The sequence below is a fragment of the Leguminivora glycinivorella genome, chromosome Z, assembly GCF_023078275.1.
Source record: "Leguminivora glycinivorella isolate SPB_JAAS2020 chromosome Z, LegGlyc_1.1, whole genome shotgun sequence".
Taxonomy (NCBI): Eukaryota; Metazoa; Arthropoda; class Insecta; order Lepidoptera; family Tortricidae; genus Leguminivora; species Leguminivora glycinivorella.
The window spans coordinates 42,846,384-42,862,682 of record NC_062998.1 but is presented as its reverse complement, the minus strand read 5'-3'; the positions used below and the strand labels follow the sequence as shown (position 1 = coordinate 42,862,682).

At 32.9% G+C, this 16,299-nt stretch overlaps 1 protein-coding gene across 1 annotated transcript in view; it reads left to right on the top strand.

The window, feature by feature from the left end:
* Positions 1-16,299, top strand: part of LOC125241967 (carboxyl-terminal PDZ ligand of neuronal nitric oxide synthase protein) — a 253,034-nt gene that overhangs the window by 166,977 nt on the left and 69,758 nt on the right. The window contains exon 4 of the mRNA XM_048150687.1: positions 6,252-6,353. Coding sequence (XP_048006644.1) covers positions 6,252-6,353 — 102 coding nt within the window. The remainder of the gene's footprint in view (positions 1-6,251; positions 6,354-16,299) is intronic.

Sequence of the window (16,299 nt, the reverse complement as noted above, 5' to 3'; positions counted from 1 at the left end):
GGTCGATATTTGATGACCGAACCATTCTGGAGGCTTACCTACTTATTTTCCGGTGATTTAGAAAATAGGATGATAGAATATTTTTATTACAATTCATCTTTTTTCCATTTGCAATTTACCTATACATATACCTAACTTGCTGTCTCCTCATTCATTATTTATTATTAATCGCTTATATGGAATTAAGTAGAATGAATAAAATTAAATGTTTAAAAACACATGTGGACGAGTAAGTACATAATTACCTATATAATTCTATTGATAGATGGATGGTGATAAGCAATAATGTGTCAACCCACACGCCAACCATTTTGAGAAAATGGCGTCTAAAGATTTTTTCTCATTTTTTTGTGTTTCTCTTAAAAAACATTGTTTTTTATATAGATTGTTGTGTTTTTCAGCTATAATACGTTCAGTAGTAGTGATTATTGTAGCTTAATTTCAAAACAAACTTCAATTTGACGAAATAATGCCCTTTTCTTTTATTGCGAATTGTTCGACGACGTCAAACTTTTTCAAGACTGTGTTATGATACTTAACCCACTTTTGCTAATTGTTTAAAAATATCTATGAGTCTTAAATAAACATGTTAAAGCACATAAATTGTTATTGTAAAATACTCTACCTATGCATATTTTTAACTTTATAAGTGTTAAGTATCAGTCATGGTCACTTATGTTATTAGGTATAAATAATAAAATAATAATAAATATTATAGGACATTCTTACACAGATTGACTGAGACCCACGGTAAGCTCAAGAAGGCTTGTGTTGTGGGTACTTAGGCAACGATATATATAATATATAAATACTTATATACATAGAAAACATCCATGACTCAGGAACAAATATCTGTGCTCATCACACAAATAAATGCCCTTACCGGGATTCGAACCTGGGACCGCGGCGTAGCAGGCAGGGTCACTACCGACTGCGCCAGACCGGTCGTCATGTAGGAATCAATACATTATTTATTAATCAAACCTTTTAATGATTTTTCTACTCCCGAACTGTTATTCGTCATTTACAGGATTGTGCGTATCGAAAAAACTGAAAACGCATTGTTTGGTTCTGTAATCATGGCAACGCATTGCATTAACGATACTGCGTGCGTGCGCGGGAAGGCTTTGGGCAGCTGAGCTGACAGTGCAAACCTTTGCAATACAGGAAACAGTGTGAATTTCGCGAGAATTATTTAAAAAAACTATTAAAAACTAAGTGCATGGTCGTTGTAAAAGTATTGTATGCAATGGTGTTTAACTGACTCCAAAATACTCGTGGAAAGTACGCCCCTCATATTTCTTGACCTCCTTTAAACGCCTGTTGAATAAAATACTATAAATTAACTATTGGAGTAATGATCATTTCTAGACACATATTTAAATTATCTGTGCTTTTTCAACAAAAAATCGTTACAAAAACCAAATAATCATCTTTAAAAAAAACAAACTACTTATCTAAAATATACAACAAAATATTTTTTTACGCTAAGAAATAGACTAAGTCATTTAAATTATGAATAACTCATGACTTGTACAAGAACAAAACATAAAATATCTTTAACAAAATAATAAACTACCATTCAGTAAGTATTCAAAAATCAAACAATATTTTTATGCATACATTAACACGTCTTAATGTAATTAGTAATTATAAAAAAATAGTAGCTTATATTAGATTTTTATATAAACACGTACTTGTAAAAAATGTTTGCAAATTATAATAACGAATATGTATATTCATGACTTAAAATGTTCAATTTCGTACTGAATTAACCATTCATGTGCAAAAATATACTAATGGACTAAGTCATAACTTATTTAAACATAAATTAATATGAACAGTTATATTTTACAATATAGTGTCATGGTACTTACACCAAAAACGAACAATTTATGACCCGAATATAATTTAACAATAATGACTTATGTTTTATAACACGGGTCGTAGCATAAAACAACGAATAAAATATCATTTTGCAATAATCATTCAAGTCTCATAGTGGGTAACTATGTCATTTTTTGCGTTTTGCAAGAATGAGTCAAGTGTAAAAAAATCGTTGAGTCAACCCTCATAACACATTATTGTAATTTAAATATGTCTTCTGCCAATTACTATAATAAGTTAAGGTTCTTGACATATTAATGCAAAACAGGCAACACACGATATAGGATTTGTGTTAACCTATTTTTTTACTTTTGGGATAGTAAAAATTTTCAAAATGAATAGGTCATTTTTGCAAATAGAAGTTTAAAAATCCAGCTATAACATGGCATTAAAATCTCATTTTTTTAGTTTTTGTGGGTTGACACATTATTGCTTATCACCATCCAGATAAACGAAAGTTACGAAAGCTCATTCAACTTAATATTTTTACGCTATCATTTTACTACAGTCGAATTAAATGTAGAATGATTCAAGATATCTAGATGCTACATTAACATTATAGAGGTACATAACAACACGACAACAAGTAGTTGGTACTTATCCTCCTTAACGTATCAAATAGACTAATTTGTGATATAAGAAACACGCTGAGAAAATTTGAATGAAATAAAATTAATATTATTAATATTGAATACTTAATATAAATATTTGTACATCCTCGAGTTCAGCGAGTAATTTTGCTCCTAGAGTTTGTACAGATGGAGGGACAAAACACATTCATATCGTTGTTTTTTTTATTTTAAATATATTTCGGCCGAAATTTTTCGTTTACTTATTTATTTTTCTACTGATCTGATTTATTCACCCTAAGCCATGAAATCCAAGTAGCAACTGAAAACATTCTAGTTCTTTTTGGCCCCTTCAATCCCTCCTGGGGGGATATTAGTTTGAGAATTGTAAGTAAATATTTAGACTTTAGTTATCTCTAGAATCTGTCAAGTGGGGAATGCTCACGATATTAATGTAGCAAAAAATACCTATATTCCAGGGTCACTTGGGAGTTTTAGTCAGCATATTAATAGTTATTTTAGTCTACTATTGCTAGAACTAAAGAACATCACTACACATATAGGTACTTCCACCGTTTCATCTTTGATATTTTGTGCACTACTTATTTCAAAATAATAGGAGGTGCATGTAGCAGTCTATTTGTGTCGGTATGTTTCAGTTTTTATTTACTTAGTAATAACTCAAACCATTACTGCAATTTTATTTTCTATACTTTCAAAGGCACCTTTGTTTTACTTCTTTTAAATACGTAACCGTTATATTAATACAAATCACGAAAGTACTATCGGGTGCAAAAGTCCATGGCGAATTTATCAATGAATTCATTCATAATTTCTCCATGGAATTTTGCAGCTCACTATTTATCACAGCTATTTGACTTTATTAGATATGATTTTTGTTTTTCTTTCGTGGTATACAACCACAAAATATAAGCAAGATTGATAGGAGTACCGTATAAGCCCGGAAAACATCATAAATCATTTAAATCGCCCCAGTGGATCGCAGTAATCGAGGAAAATGACGCGCAGGTGGAGAATATACCTAACAATTTGAGTTTCAGATACCTACGTAGTATTATTTTGTAGCCAATCATTAAACCCACCGGCCACTTCGCAGCGCCGTTGTCGCTTTTCGAATTAATGCTACCTTGGTGAATGTAATTCACATTTTATAAGCTTTGAAAGTATTATTCTCCAGAATACTTTAGCATTTTGCATAACCAACGTCCATTTACATGTTTGGTTAATGCTGTGGGCTGACTGTTAATGGTCATGGTCCATCGTCAAACGGGATATCTGATAGGTAACTTGCAACAAGTTTTTATATACCTATTATGTTACATTTTCGACAATATTCACTTAAAGCCATTGAAAATTTCACCCATAGTAGGTACCTTATACGAAGGAAGCCAACGATACTTGGTAACACACATATGTATGTAGATTATTGTAGATCATATACAACAATGTTTAATAATGTTACGCAACGTATAATAACCTCGTTTACTTGTGTTACTCGTACATGAAAAGATGTTAGACGTTATGGAAATTATCCAACATATAAGCAAGGACCTCTTAATTTTATTTATAAACGATAAAAATGAAATGAGAGCAATCTCAATTACGGGCTTAACGTAGTATGAATTTTGCCGAGAGCAGGGTCTGGTCCGATTTCAAATTATAGCAATGATGCAAATTAAATGCTAACAATGTTATATTGACAAAATTAAGTAGGTCTTTATTAAATAAATTTGACCACGCAGCTAATTTATTATTGTTTTCAAGAGAATATTATTATAAGCGTATAGAGAGGCCTTACTTTTTACAGTGATAAAACATAATTACATGTGGTTAGAATATACTTGTCTTGCTCGTATTATTAGCTATATAGGTACATATAGTGAGTACCTAACTATTTACGTGACAACATCAGCAGTAAGGTACATACACTCCGTTTTTATTGAATTCCGTTAACTTTAAGGGAAGGTTCTTTAGATCAAAAACAAATAATTTATATAAGAAACTAGCGTCTTAAATCTTACGGTTATCGAGTTATTAAAAAAATAAAGATAATTACTGAACACGTGCGTGCCAGCCTTTACCAATCCCTAATGTTATTTGTTTTGACATGTGCCATCAATGACTTGACACTAACTTGAATGGTTATTCTTAACTAATAACACTCACACTAATAAATTCATTTATTATGTATGAAAATGATGAAAATTGTTTATTTGCGAATTTCACTAAAACTGCGTGTCGAATTTAACGGAAAACAAAAAAAACACGGTGTATAATATATATATATTTTAATTTGAATAACGATTAACTTCTTAATTTACTTGCATGTCATTAATTGTTTTTACTTTACTGTTTGTTTCTCCATATCTCTGTAATTTCTTCAATGATATTATTTTATTATTTCATATAAATAATTACACCTATTTATGCAGATTGGCTCGTTTGTGTCATACCCGAGATCAAGGGATCATAGGATCCATGAGAACTGGAAATCTTGAAGTACCTACTTTTATATACGTAATTACATATTTATAGCCAGTTTGTGTTTTATCAACAAATCAAGCATTCACATCTCAGATTTTAATTTCTATTCATGGACAACTCTTTCAATCCTAAATAGGAAGAAAAATGACCATTTCACAAAGTTTCTAAAATAAAAAAATATTACAGACAATAAAATTAAAATCGGCTCTTAAAAGGATATACACGTAGATTGAAATTTGTAAATAATTGATATTGTATTTATGTTGTTTGTTTTAGTCTGTTTGTTATCTACTTAAGATTATTGAATTTAAATATTACAGAAATAATAAACATTTATTGCAAAACATATAACATATTATATATAATCACGAATGACGAATCTCTGTAAACAAAATTAACGATTAACGATATACATAGAAATGACTTATTTTGATAAGTTTCTTATAAGGTGGTGAACTTTTTAGCAGCATAGTCTTCATTTAAATGTCAATCGTAGTTAAATAATTAAATAATAATAATCCTCCATTTTCATTACCAGCATTTGTATTGGATGGTAAAAAAAAATGATAATAATTGAAATGGAAATGGCGTCAGGACGAGTATTAAGCAAGGCGCACTCTGCATCAAACATCAATTATTTCGGCGGCGGACTTGGACAGGCCTATTTAAAAAAGCTTTTTTTAGCTACGCCCGCACCCCTGTTAAATGTTTTATACAATACAAATTACCCGACGACTCGCTCCTCATCCATTTTATCGTTCATTTATTACTTGCAAAAGACAGAAATAATTTCCTGCTAAACCTATTAGTAAAATAGTATTTTATAAAAAATGTGTTTCAGATGGAGAAAATATTGCCAGGTATCGCAAATTAGTATAAAACTTAACTAAAGATTAAAGTCGACGAGTAGAAAAACATAATTAATTATGCATTTGTGAGAAAGCTTAGACATGTTTTTTTTTAAATTAATTTCATCTCCCACTGTTGAGCAACGGCATTTTTCGAAAAAGAGATGACGGGATGACGCACAACTTTATCCTAGGCAGAGCACGAGTAAAACGTAATGAACTCCTTAAGTTTTTTGTAAGGAGAGGTCTTTATTAACTTGTATATATATATGGGTTAAAAATAGCCATACATACATAATATACACATGGCTTAAAAATATAAAATCACGGATAATTTAAATGAAGGTAAAAGCGTTGCTGTAACCTAATATTTTGGATGCAGCGAAATACAAATGTATTCCTGGAATTAGTTTAAAATTACATAATGATTGTTTTGTTTCAGTACGAGTTCAAAGCTAAGGGTGTAAAGAAACGAAAAGTGACTATTGAAGTATCAACGGATGGTGTCAAGGTGTCGACGCGAAAAAAACCCAAACCAAAAAAAGTAAGTGCCATACATGATTCATCTAATTTCAAGTATTTCATTAACACGTCCAACTTAGAAAATATTACTAGTATCGTATCGTATTTACAGTGTAAAGGTCGCTGGAAACATTATTCAGAAACGCTTACGTTTTTTTTTATTGACATATTGATTATCTTGAGGTATTTCTGGAGGGACTGTGTGATTAGAATCCTGACTTCCTGAGTCTTTGACTTTGAAAAAAAAATCACTAATAGAATATTATGTAGGTCAAAATTGTATTTAAAAATTTGAAATAAATTATGTACAAAAGCTTATTGGCTTAACTTGAAAATCCATAGAGAATCGGAAATATCAACATGACACGAACTTACTGGATCTGTTGTTTTTATCTGGTAATTAATAATGCATATTATTCAAAATAGGTACTTAGGTAAAGACTTAAAAACTAGTAATACATATTATACTTACTGGTTCGCATAACTAATTTTTAGTTCTCATACTAAGTTGGTCTGCATTATGACACTAAGGTACAGCGGGGCAAATCTCGACTGGGGGACAAATGGTTAGTTTTTTCCATGTTTTACAATGTTTGTATTATTAGAGTGTCCGCCGGTTATATATGATAGGCGTGTTCAGTGGATACATGCAGAACTCAACATCATAGTGTAATAATGAAAAAAATGAACTAGTTACAATTGCCCCAGTCAAGATTTGCCCCGCTGTACCTTATTCATATAATTTGGACAGAAATTGACTCCAGCGAGTGTCAGTTGCGCCTGTTACGAAGTTAGATTGAAAACTTAGACAACCGCTTTTGTTCCCATTTTCACGCTGCGGTTACTTCAATCTGCCTTGAAGGAGAGTGCAAGTCAACGATGCAATGTTCTAAGATTAGGTTTTTGACAATTATGCATATGTACACGTAGATTGCTTAGTATAGACGAACCATGCCAGTTTTTTCTAGTGTTTAACAAAGAATATACATAAATATTTTATACATTTACTGGTGATAGGTCACTTTTATGTAACAGTTCTGAGAACCACACTCCGAAAATATTTGTCTGTTACAAAGTTACAAGATTACCTAATACATAGTTTGTTAAACTTTTGTAGCCACAGACTATTTACAATTAAGACAAGTCCACGACCCGAGTCAAGATTTAAAAGAAAAATTTACATACACCCTTTTTTTTACGGAGTACGAACAGCTAAAGTATTCCTATTTAAGAGATGAATCCACCGATATGTCAAATGCCTTAAGAAAACAGTGATTTGCGTACAAACACGATAAATCGGTTTTGTCGTATAGGCGCAAGTTGGGATTCTGACGGCACCCGAGATGTGATTTGTTCGCGGCGGAGTGAGTGAGCGCCTAGATTTTTTTCCGTCGTCATTAATCACGGGGTATCTAATGGCGAGCCGTCAACTCCTGTGTACGGGAGACGTGTCCACAAATTCTCGTAAATCTATAAAAGAAAAAGTATTCTTACAACTGTAACTTACTGAAATAGATCTGAAGACAACGTGATAATTCCAACGGTAGCCGAGCCAGAAATCGGCCATAGATTCAGCTTATTTACCGGCCACTGGTGGACTTGGTAGTGTCTTTAGTGTATGAATTATATTATTTTCACAAATCTAAATGCAATTAATGTTACTACTTACATTACATAGATATAGTCATGCAAGATTGCGAGTGGATTCTATCAGGCTCAAAACATGGTCTTGGATTTGAATTTTGTAGGGATAAGGTGCACCAGGGCAATTTCGACTCGGGACAATTTCAACTAATATATTTTCCTCGTTTTAAACTATTAACTAGAGAGCCATATGTGTCCACTGGTAACATATGGCACAGGTTTTCATTGGGCACGTATGACACTAGTTAATTAGTATAAAAATGGAAGATATTATTCGATTACTTGAAATTGCCCCGGTTAACCGTAAACCCAACACATAGTGATGGCTATGAAATGTGCATTTCATTATGCTATTCTTGAAATAAAATAAATATTTAGACAGATATCGTCAGCGCAATTAGCTATCATAGTCACTGAACAGCGAGTCATTGACTTAATCCCTTTCTAAAATATTTTTTGAAATTAAAGTAACCAAGGAAAAATAAAAAAGATGAATAATAAAGCATTGCCATCGTCAACGAGTGACTAAACACACTGCTAGATGAATACGCTGCCTGAATGCGGGCGTTGAAGCATACAAAATGAAAATTCAGGTCAGCGCATTGGGAAACTCACCGCCGCCAGTGGTGGCAGTAGCCGCAATGAGATGTTTCACAGGCCTCCTGGATATACTATAGGCATATATTATTAAAATAGAACTGCAACTATACGTCATACATGTATTTCAAGTTATACTTCCTTGTCAAAGTTCTCTGAGTTTACTTAACCATTGCACACTTGCGCAGGTCTATCAAAATCCTAGTTACAAACTTAGACTCTGGTTCTGTGTCTGTAAAATATAATAACTAGGTAGGTATTTTGCCTAAACTATATTTTAGGTACCTCAATAATTTAGCAACGAATCTTATCAGATAACTTTTTTAGTCGTAGTCTCGATACAGTCCGCGTATAATTTACAGCCGTGCGGGCCGTTCTCTGACCGGCGCGGCTTTGTTGCGGTTTGGGGTTGTGGCTGTTTTTGCTGAGGCAATGTGACAGAACTAGATTCCTTTGTTAGTAGTTATGTACTAGTTGGAATTCAGTTAGTATATTTACAAGTAGTTATTGTATCTTGACTGTTAGAATTTACGTAACCTATATATGTATTAAAAATAATAATTTAAAAAAAATGTTTATTTCAAATGAAACACATGTTTACAATTTTGCTGACCTCCACGCTAGGCAATGCTTGTCCTGTGGAGGAGAGTCTAACATATTCTAAATAAACATAAAGGTTATATTTAATATATATTGCAATTAAAGTAGTTCACACTGTTGATTCTGTAATCACAATACAAAGCCCAAGTTCAATAACAAGTCTCTGTTAAAAATATGAATTCCTCGACTTCTAATCCAACAAACCCTTAATTAAACTCGAGAAGCTATGGTAAATAATTTGTAATTGGCCCATTTCAATTTAAGATCTATCGCATATATAGGTAGTCGTACTAATTTATAACTTAGGTAAATAACTATTTCGTAACAGTAAATAGAAGTTTACATATTCGCAAATCTGCTAGGTATTTAATACAACCGTATGATATTTTTAAACTGCAAAAAAGTCATTCTCCCGCATCCCATTAAGCTGCATAGCACATTTTTGTGTGTGTAATCTGGCTGACCTAGTAATTATATTGCAGCTCGATTGTTAATTAATCAACCACATAATACTAGATACAAGCTTTCGGATATTGGTTTAATCATTTACAATGCATGTAATTTTTTAACGTTAATGCAGTATAACTCCATCCATTTACTAAGGCATCATAATATAAAGCTTTCCCAACCTTAGTAATTTGCAAACCTAGCTTTTAGTTTCATATATATGAATGGAGATAAAATCTGTGTCGGTATTTTCTACATACTTGTATGTAAATAAATAAGAGCTTTCATCCAACAAGTATTATCTACGCACTTGCTGATTTTGCTTACGCATAAGCAACAACACGTGGAAGTTTCTCCGCTAAACTTTCTTTGTATTTTCTAAACGTGGGGAAGAACGATTTGTATGCTAACCATGTTTCCTAAAAGATATTCTAGATGGTAGTTGCATTAATAAAGGGAAGGGTGAGGTATTTTCGACCGAATATTTGGAAAATTCAGCATAATCGGGGTTTTCATTTTGTGCGCCGCGTAGGTAAACGTATTCGATGTTATGAGATACGATTTTACGATGTTACGTTTAACTGTGCATTATATTTGAACTCCTCAAATTTTTCTTTTCAAAAGGGCTTATTTCCATTTTTTCTTTTTTTTAAACTATGAATGCAGTTTTTCTTAGTATAGAAAATTACGCGTTGTTTTGAGATAAAAGTTTAAAAAGTCTCGCATTGATCTTTAAAAAAAAAGATATAATCAAAGTTTAGAACACATTTTGAAAAATGTGTAATGATTATTTATGTGGATAAACCAATGTTGTATTACAACAACATTCATATCAACTAACGTTCATACAAAATCCAAAAATAAAATGAAACTATTTTAAAATAATAACATTTACGCTACAAGGCCACAACAAAAGGGCTTAATTCCCAAAAGTTCGCATCAAAAGTGCTTAATTCTCAAAAACATATGGTAATTAAATATTTATTTAGGTACACATGTTACGTTTGATGTAATCATAGCATTAACGTCAACTTACAATATTACAATTTTGCAAATTAAATATTAATTTCAAAACCAATACCGTGGAATTATGTTTTTCTCGATTTCCCAAAAAAAGTTCAAAGTGGAAATAAGCCCTTTTGAAAAGACACTCCTCATTTGACAGTACATGGTAAGTGGTAAGCCCGCAAGGGTATGTCGAAGTAAACTTATTTTAATTTTAATATTAAGATTATTTAATCCACACTGATTAGAATATTGCAACTAATTTATTACTAATATCAATGTACCTATAATTTAATATAATGATAGGTATCTACTCGGTAGGTAGTATTCAAGAGTGATGATTACTTGGAAGAGTATGTATTATTTTAAATGACAATCGTAAATTCATAGTTAAGCTTGCTTGGTTCTTAATTTAAAATATCGCAAATTTTCATTATTTTTATGTTATAAATTAGTATAGTAATTATATTGCAATAATGCATTGGAACCAAGAATAATTCGAAAGCCTTTTGAGTTCTACTCGATAAGGTTAAACTAGTCCAGGTTGGACAATTTAATAACGCACCTGGAAAAACAGGATTGCCCCAGGGAAACTAGTTGAGCCTAAAATTGAGTTTTGCCGGTAAAATTATACCTTATACCTAGAGCAAGGAACGTTCCGGGAACGGGCTTTAATCATTCAGTGTAGTTATGTTATCAGGATCCCCTGGCGATGGCCTGTAATTACTTCCTGGCCGAGGCCACTACTAATTGAGGGCTATTTCTCGCGACGCCAAGTCTACTCCGCCAAGCAATGACGCACTCTTCAGTGTACATTGCCTAATAGAAGTAGCTTTTTTTTTTTGAAAAATCAAGTAGCTTGACTCATTTTGTTATCGCGTAGGTAGTATTTAAGAGGCCACCGGGCGTCCAGTGGCGCTCTCATTGGGGAAAATTCATTCAACATTCGCTTGCCCTTATCCCGTTGATTTGGCATCGTGCATTGGTCCAGCAAGTCTCCTCTATACCATAGACATCTTGTCTATCGCCCGCTATTTTACCATTCCACTTGCTTTCGTTTCATATGATCTCTTACGCAGACCATCCATTTTCCGTGTCGGTTCCCGTTTACTTCTTCCAAATTAAAAAAAAAAACTTTGGGGGATTACCTTATACAGATCAAACTAGCCCGAAACTAAGCAAAGCTTGTACTTATGGGTGCTAGACGACGATATAATTATAGATAAATATATACTTATATACATAGAAAACATCCATGACTCAGGAATAAATATCCGTACTCATCACACAAATAAATGCCCTTACCTGGAATTTGAACCCGGGAGCGCGGCTTAGCAGGCAGGGTCACTGCGCACTAGGCCAGACCGATCGTCAAAATTCATTCATAATATATTTCTTCTCATGTGACTATTAGCACCCCTCCGCAGGACAAGGCCGTACCACGCTAGATGATTCACTCTTTCATTTTCTACTGTGGGTGCAACTTTGATCATTGGGAAAAATTATGTTCTACTTAAATGTTTCTATAAAACCATTTCGTTTATGTATAAATGAATTTTTATTTGTTTATATTTATATTGTTAAAGATACGTAAATTCCCCAAGTTATTCTCTTTGTTGCAAAGTTTTATATTATCGTATCGATCGCGTTATATTATACTAGACCTACGGCAAATGATGGCCATGTTTTTCTACTAATATTACAAATACATGTCATATTTATATGTATTACAACTGTATGGTTAAAAAATATGGTTTTGAAATATGTTGATGTAGGTACCTATACCAGCAGCGGCTGGTCCATACAAGCCGATTCCCACCGGCTTGCCTAAAATTGATTAGGTACTAGTAAAGTACCTAATGTTAAGGTTTCTTTTTGCTCAGTGTTGCCTAGCAGAAATGTTCACCAGCTACCACTGGTACCTACACAATTACTCAAAGACGTAAATGAAATTATCACTTGTGCGTTAAACTAAATAATTACATTAATTACCAATATACCTAGGAATAAATATCAGGTCTGTGGCGATCAATTTTAATTTAACCCACAAATTATATCCTTTGTCCTTTACGGAATTGGTCTAACAATGGACTGTTAATTAATTTTGTTCCAATGGTCTCGTGTTTTACACAGAATGTGCGCTCGTGTTCTTGCTTCACGTTCCACTTTGATACAAGTCAGTTCACCAAAAGCTGACAACTAAATACTTATAAGTGTTTCGTGTTTGACTAAACTTAAATTTTTGGTAGGTACCTACAAACTTTTATCGTAGTACACTTTCCACAGGAATCTAATATTTCCAAAATTCAAAAACTCGAGATTCGAATTATTACCAGTATTGGGGCTATCGGAGAAGGCCTAAACATTGTTAATTAAAAATTAAAATACCTATTTAGTTGAAAGACACAATAATAATAACTAACATTTATTTTCTAATTTCAATAACGACCTCAAAATGTAAATCACGAAAATCAAAATAGGTACAAATATTGTTCTAATACATTCGTAGATGTTGAGAGTAAAAAAACGTGCCTATTCTTATAGGTACTTTAGAGCTTTCTAGGTGTCAACGTATACTTGAGGTCGTTCCTTTGTTCTTTGTTGATTAAGTCCTATGAATAATTACTCAACTTTGCTTCACTAAAGATGAGACGAGACAGAACGGTGTAAAGGTTAACGTTTATGCAGGATGTAGTCTGAGATTCGATCTTAAAATGTAACAAGGCTTGAGGATTGAAAAGGAACCTAAATAAACTAAATTAAGTAATGATTTTGATACCTATACAATCTTAATTGTTAACATCAACATCAGCCGAGATATGTCTTCAATTTTATTTATTTAATGGTCTAAGTTTTGTTCCACGCCTTTTTTTTAAACAATAAATATCTGCCTTTACATGTGTATTTGCATTAAAACTTATTCTTATAAATGTCAGTTGTTATTTAATTAACAGAGAGTTTGAAGTTACTTTCTCCCGCTACCAATTTCAATATCATTAAATTAATTAATTTGATAGCCACCATAATTTTATTTCAGCAGCGCAGGCGTCTTAGAAGAATCGCACTCGCGATCAGCTTCAGGCTTCGTCAATTTACTAATCCTAAATGTACAAAAAAAACAAATAGATATAAAATTATGCAATAAAATAATTTTAACATTACTGTACCAAAACCAACTATTAAAATAGGAGTCATTCTCGTCTATTTATGCTAGACTTCTCGTATTTTTCATTAAAGCGTTAGTTTAAATTAATTTTACAAAGTAAAAACAAAGCACATTTATGCTCAACAATTCATACAAAACGCAATTACTATCTTCAGTAAATAAATACAGTAAATTAGTGTGCACAATGTTGTTTTCTTTGTACATAATGATTTTAAAAAATATTGAAGATAATCAACGTTTATTCTGTACCTACCTACTCAGTAAATTAAAAAAAAAATATAATACTTACTTAAATTACCTAACTCACCAACCAAATGGGATGTACCAAAATGGTCTAATCCTTATGGATTAGACCGGCATGTGATCAGTTGTACCTGCATAAGTATGTACGAATATCATCGTAAATTATGAATCTAATTATATATTATCATTATAATTATAAAACTGGGCTTCATCGTCATCCTTCATGCGTTATACCGGCATTCGCCACGGCTCACAGGAGCCTGGGATCCGCTTTGACAACTAATCTAAAGATTTGGCGTAGGCACAAGTTTTTACAAACGCGGGTGCCTACCAACTTGAAGGGTGACTAGACCTTATTGGTAGTCCGGTTTTCTCAGGATATTTTCCTTTACTGATACATTTTCCTTTACAAAATATGTCAAATGGAATTTCGCACATAGGTATGTAAGTTCCGAAAAATGCGCACCAAAGTCGCATGCTTTTACCGCTAGGCCACCAGCGCTTCTGTAAATATAATATATCATTTGCTTCGCTACCTTCGTTAGAGGACGAAAACTGTATGTATACGGTTACTAGCACAATTATTATTACAGAATATGAAAAATAGTACATTTGTTCGAGCAGGATACACCTGATTATATTAGGTAGCAGCAGCGGCTGGTCCCTACAAGCCGATTCCCACCGGCTTGCCTAAAATTGATTACTAGTAAAGTACCTATTAATGTTGAAGGTAGGTTTCTTTTTGATTTGGTGTTGCCTAGCAGAAATTTTCACCAGCCGCCACTGTATGATGTTACAAAAATATTGGAAATCCGCATCAGGGGTTATCCAGTATCGTTTTTAGGAAAAGTAGAAAAAATATATTTTTCAGTACAGATGGTGTTTTTTTTTACGCACTAGTGCGAGAAGTGGTTCATTATATGCCAGGTCGAAACTTCGGAGGTCCATCTGTACTGAAAAACGTCGTACGATACACGTGCAAAAAGGAAATTCGTAACTCGTGTCGATTTAAAACACTCCCTTCGGTCGTGTTTTAATTTATCGCCACTCGTTTCGAACTTCCTTTTTTACGCACTTGTATCGTAATGTACTATTATATTATGCCGTTATATGGAGGGCTGGAGAACTTGGACGATAATATGACCCACGGCACAAAAAATCGAATCGCAACAAGATTTACCTACACGATACAATGATGTGTTCTTTGGAAAGGATAGGTTATTAGATTTTATATGTTTCTGAATCCTATTTGTCATTTATTTATCACCGTGACAAAATTACAAATCTACTAAGAAATTTGAAGGTCTATATAAAGTCCCCAGTCCGGATTGGGACTAAGTATAGCCCAAGCCATCTTTTACGCTTGAACGCAGCCCTGTGCCTAGCAGTGAGACATCTTAGGCTCAAATATTATGCCTTTTTAACCGACTTCAAAAAAGGAGGAGGTTCTCAATTCGACTGAATTTTTTTTTTTTTTTTTTTTTTTTTTTTTTTTGTATGTATTGTATTCGATATCTCCGAGAATCGTGGACCGATTTTCAAAATTTGATCGAACCGGTATAACCCCGAGATGGTCCCATTGGCACCAAGTCAGGGTCTGATGATGGGATCCTGGAGAAATCGAGGGAACTCTTCAAATGTTATAGGCACATGTAATGTTTTTAGTCTATTTTTCAAAGGTACACCAGTATTTACGTCTGATGGTAATAATTTTATGTGGCTGAGCTGATGATGGAAGGTCAACTCCTCAATGGTTAGGAGTTAAAGGATAATTCTTTCACTACTGTACATGTATTCGGACTGATACATATAATATCACTAGGAACCACTAAAAATCAACAAATAAATAAACTTTTTAACAAAAAATAAAATAAAACCGCCTTCAAAAATAAGCGCGTTACAAAACACGGAGAAACTAAAAAGCCAAATATAATAAACCTTTCAATTCAGATTTCTTATCGTATTGCAATAAGCTAAACATCCAAATTATAAACAAATCAATTATTTTTGGAGTCGGTACCAGCCTGTGTATGGTTGGGTGGGGCAAACAGGCAATAGCAAGGCGACGAACAGGTCTGGTACCGACTACAAAAATAATTGATTTGTTTATAATTTGGATGTTTAGCTTATTGCAATACGATAAGAAATCTGAATTGAAAGGTTTATTATTTTTGGCTTTTTAGTTTCTCCGTGTTTTGTAACGCGCTTATTTTTGAAGGCGGTTTTATTTTTTGTTAAAAAGTTTTATTGGTTAATATTCTTTTCC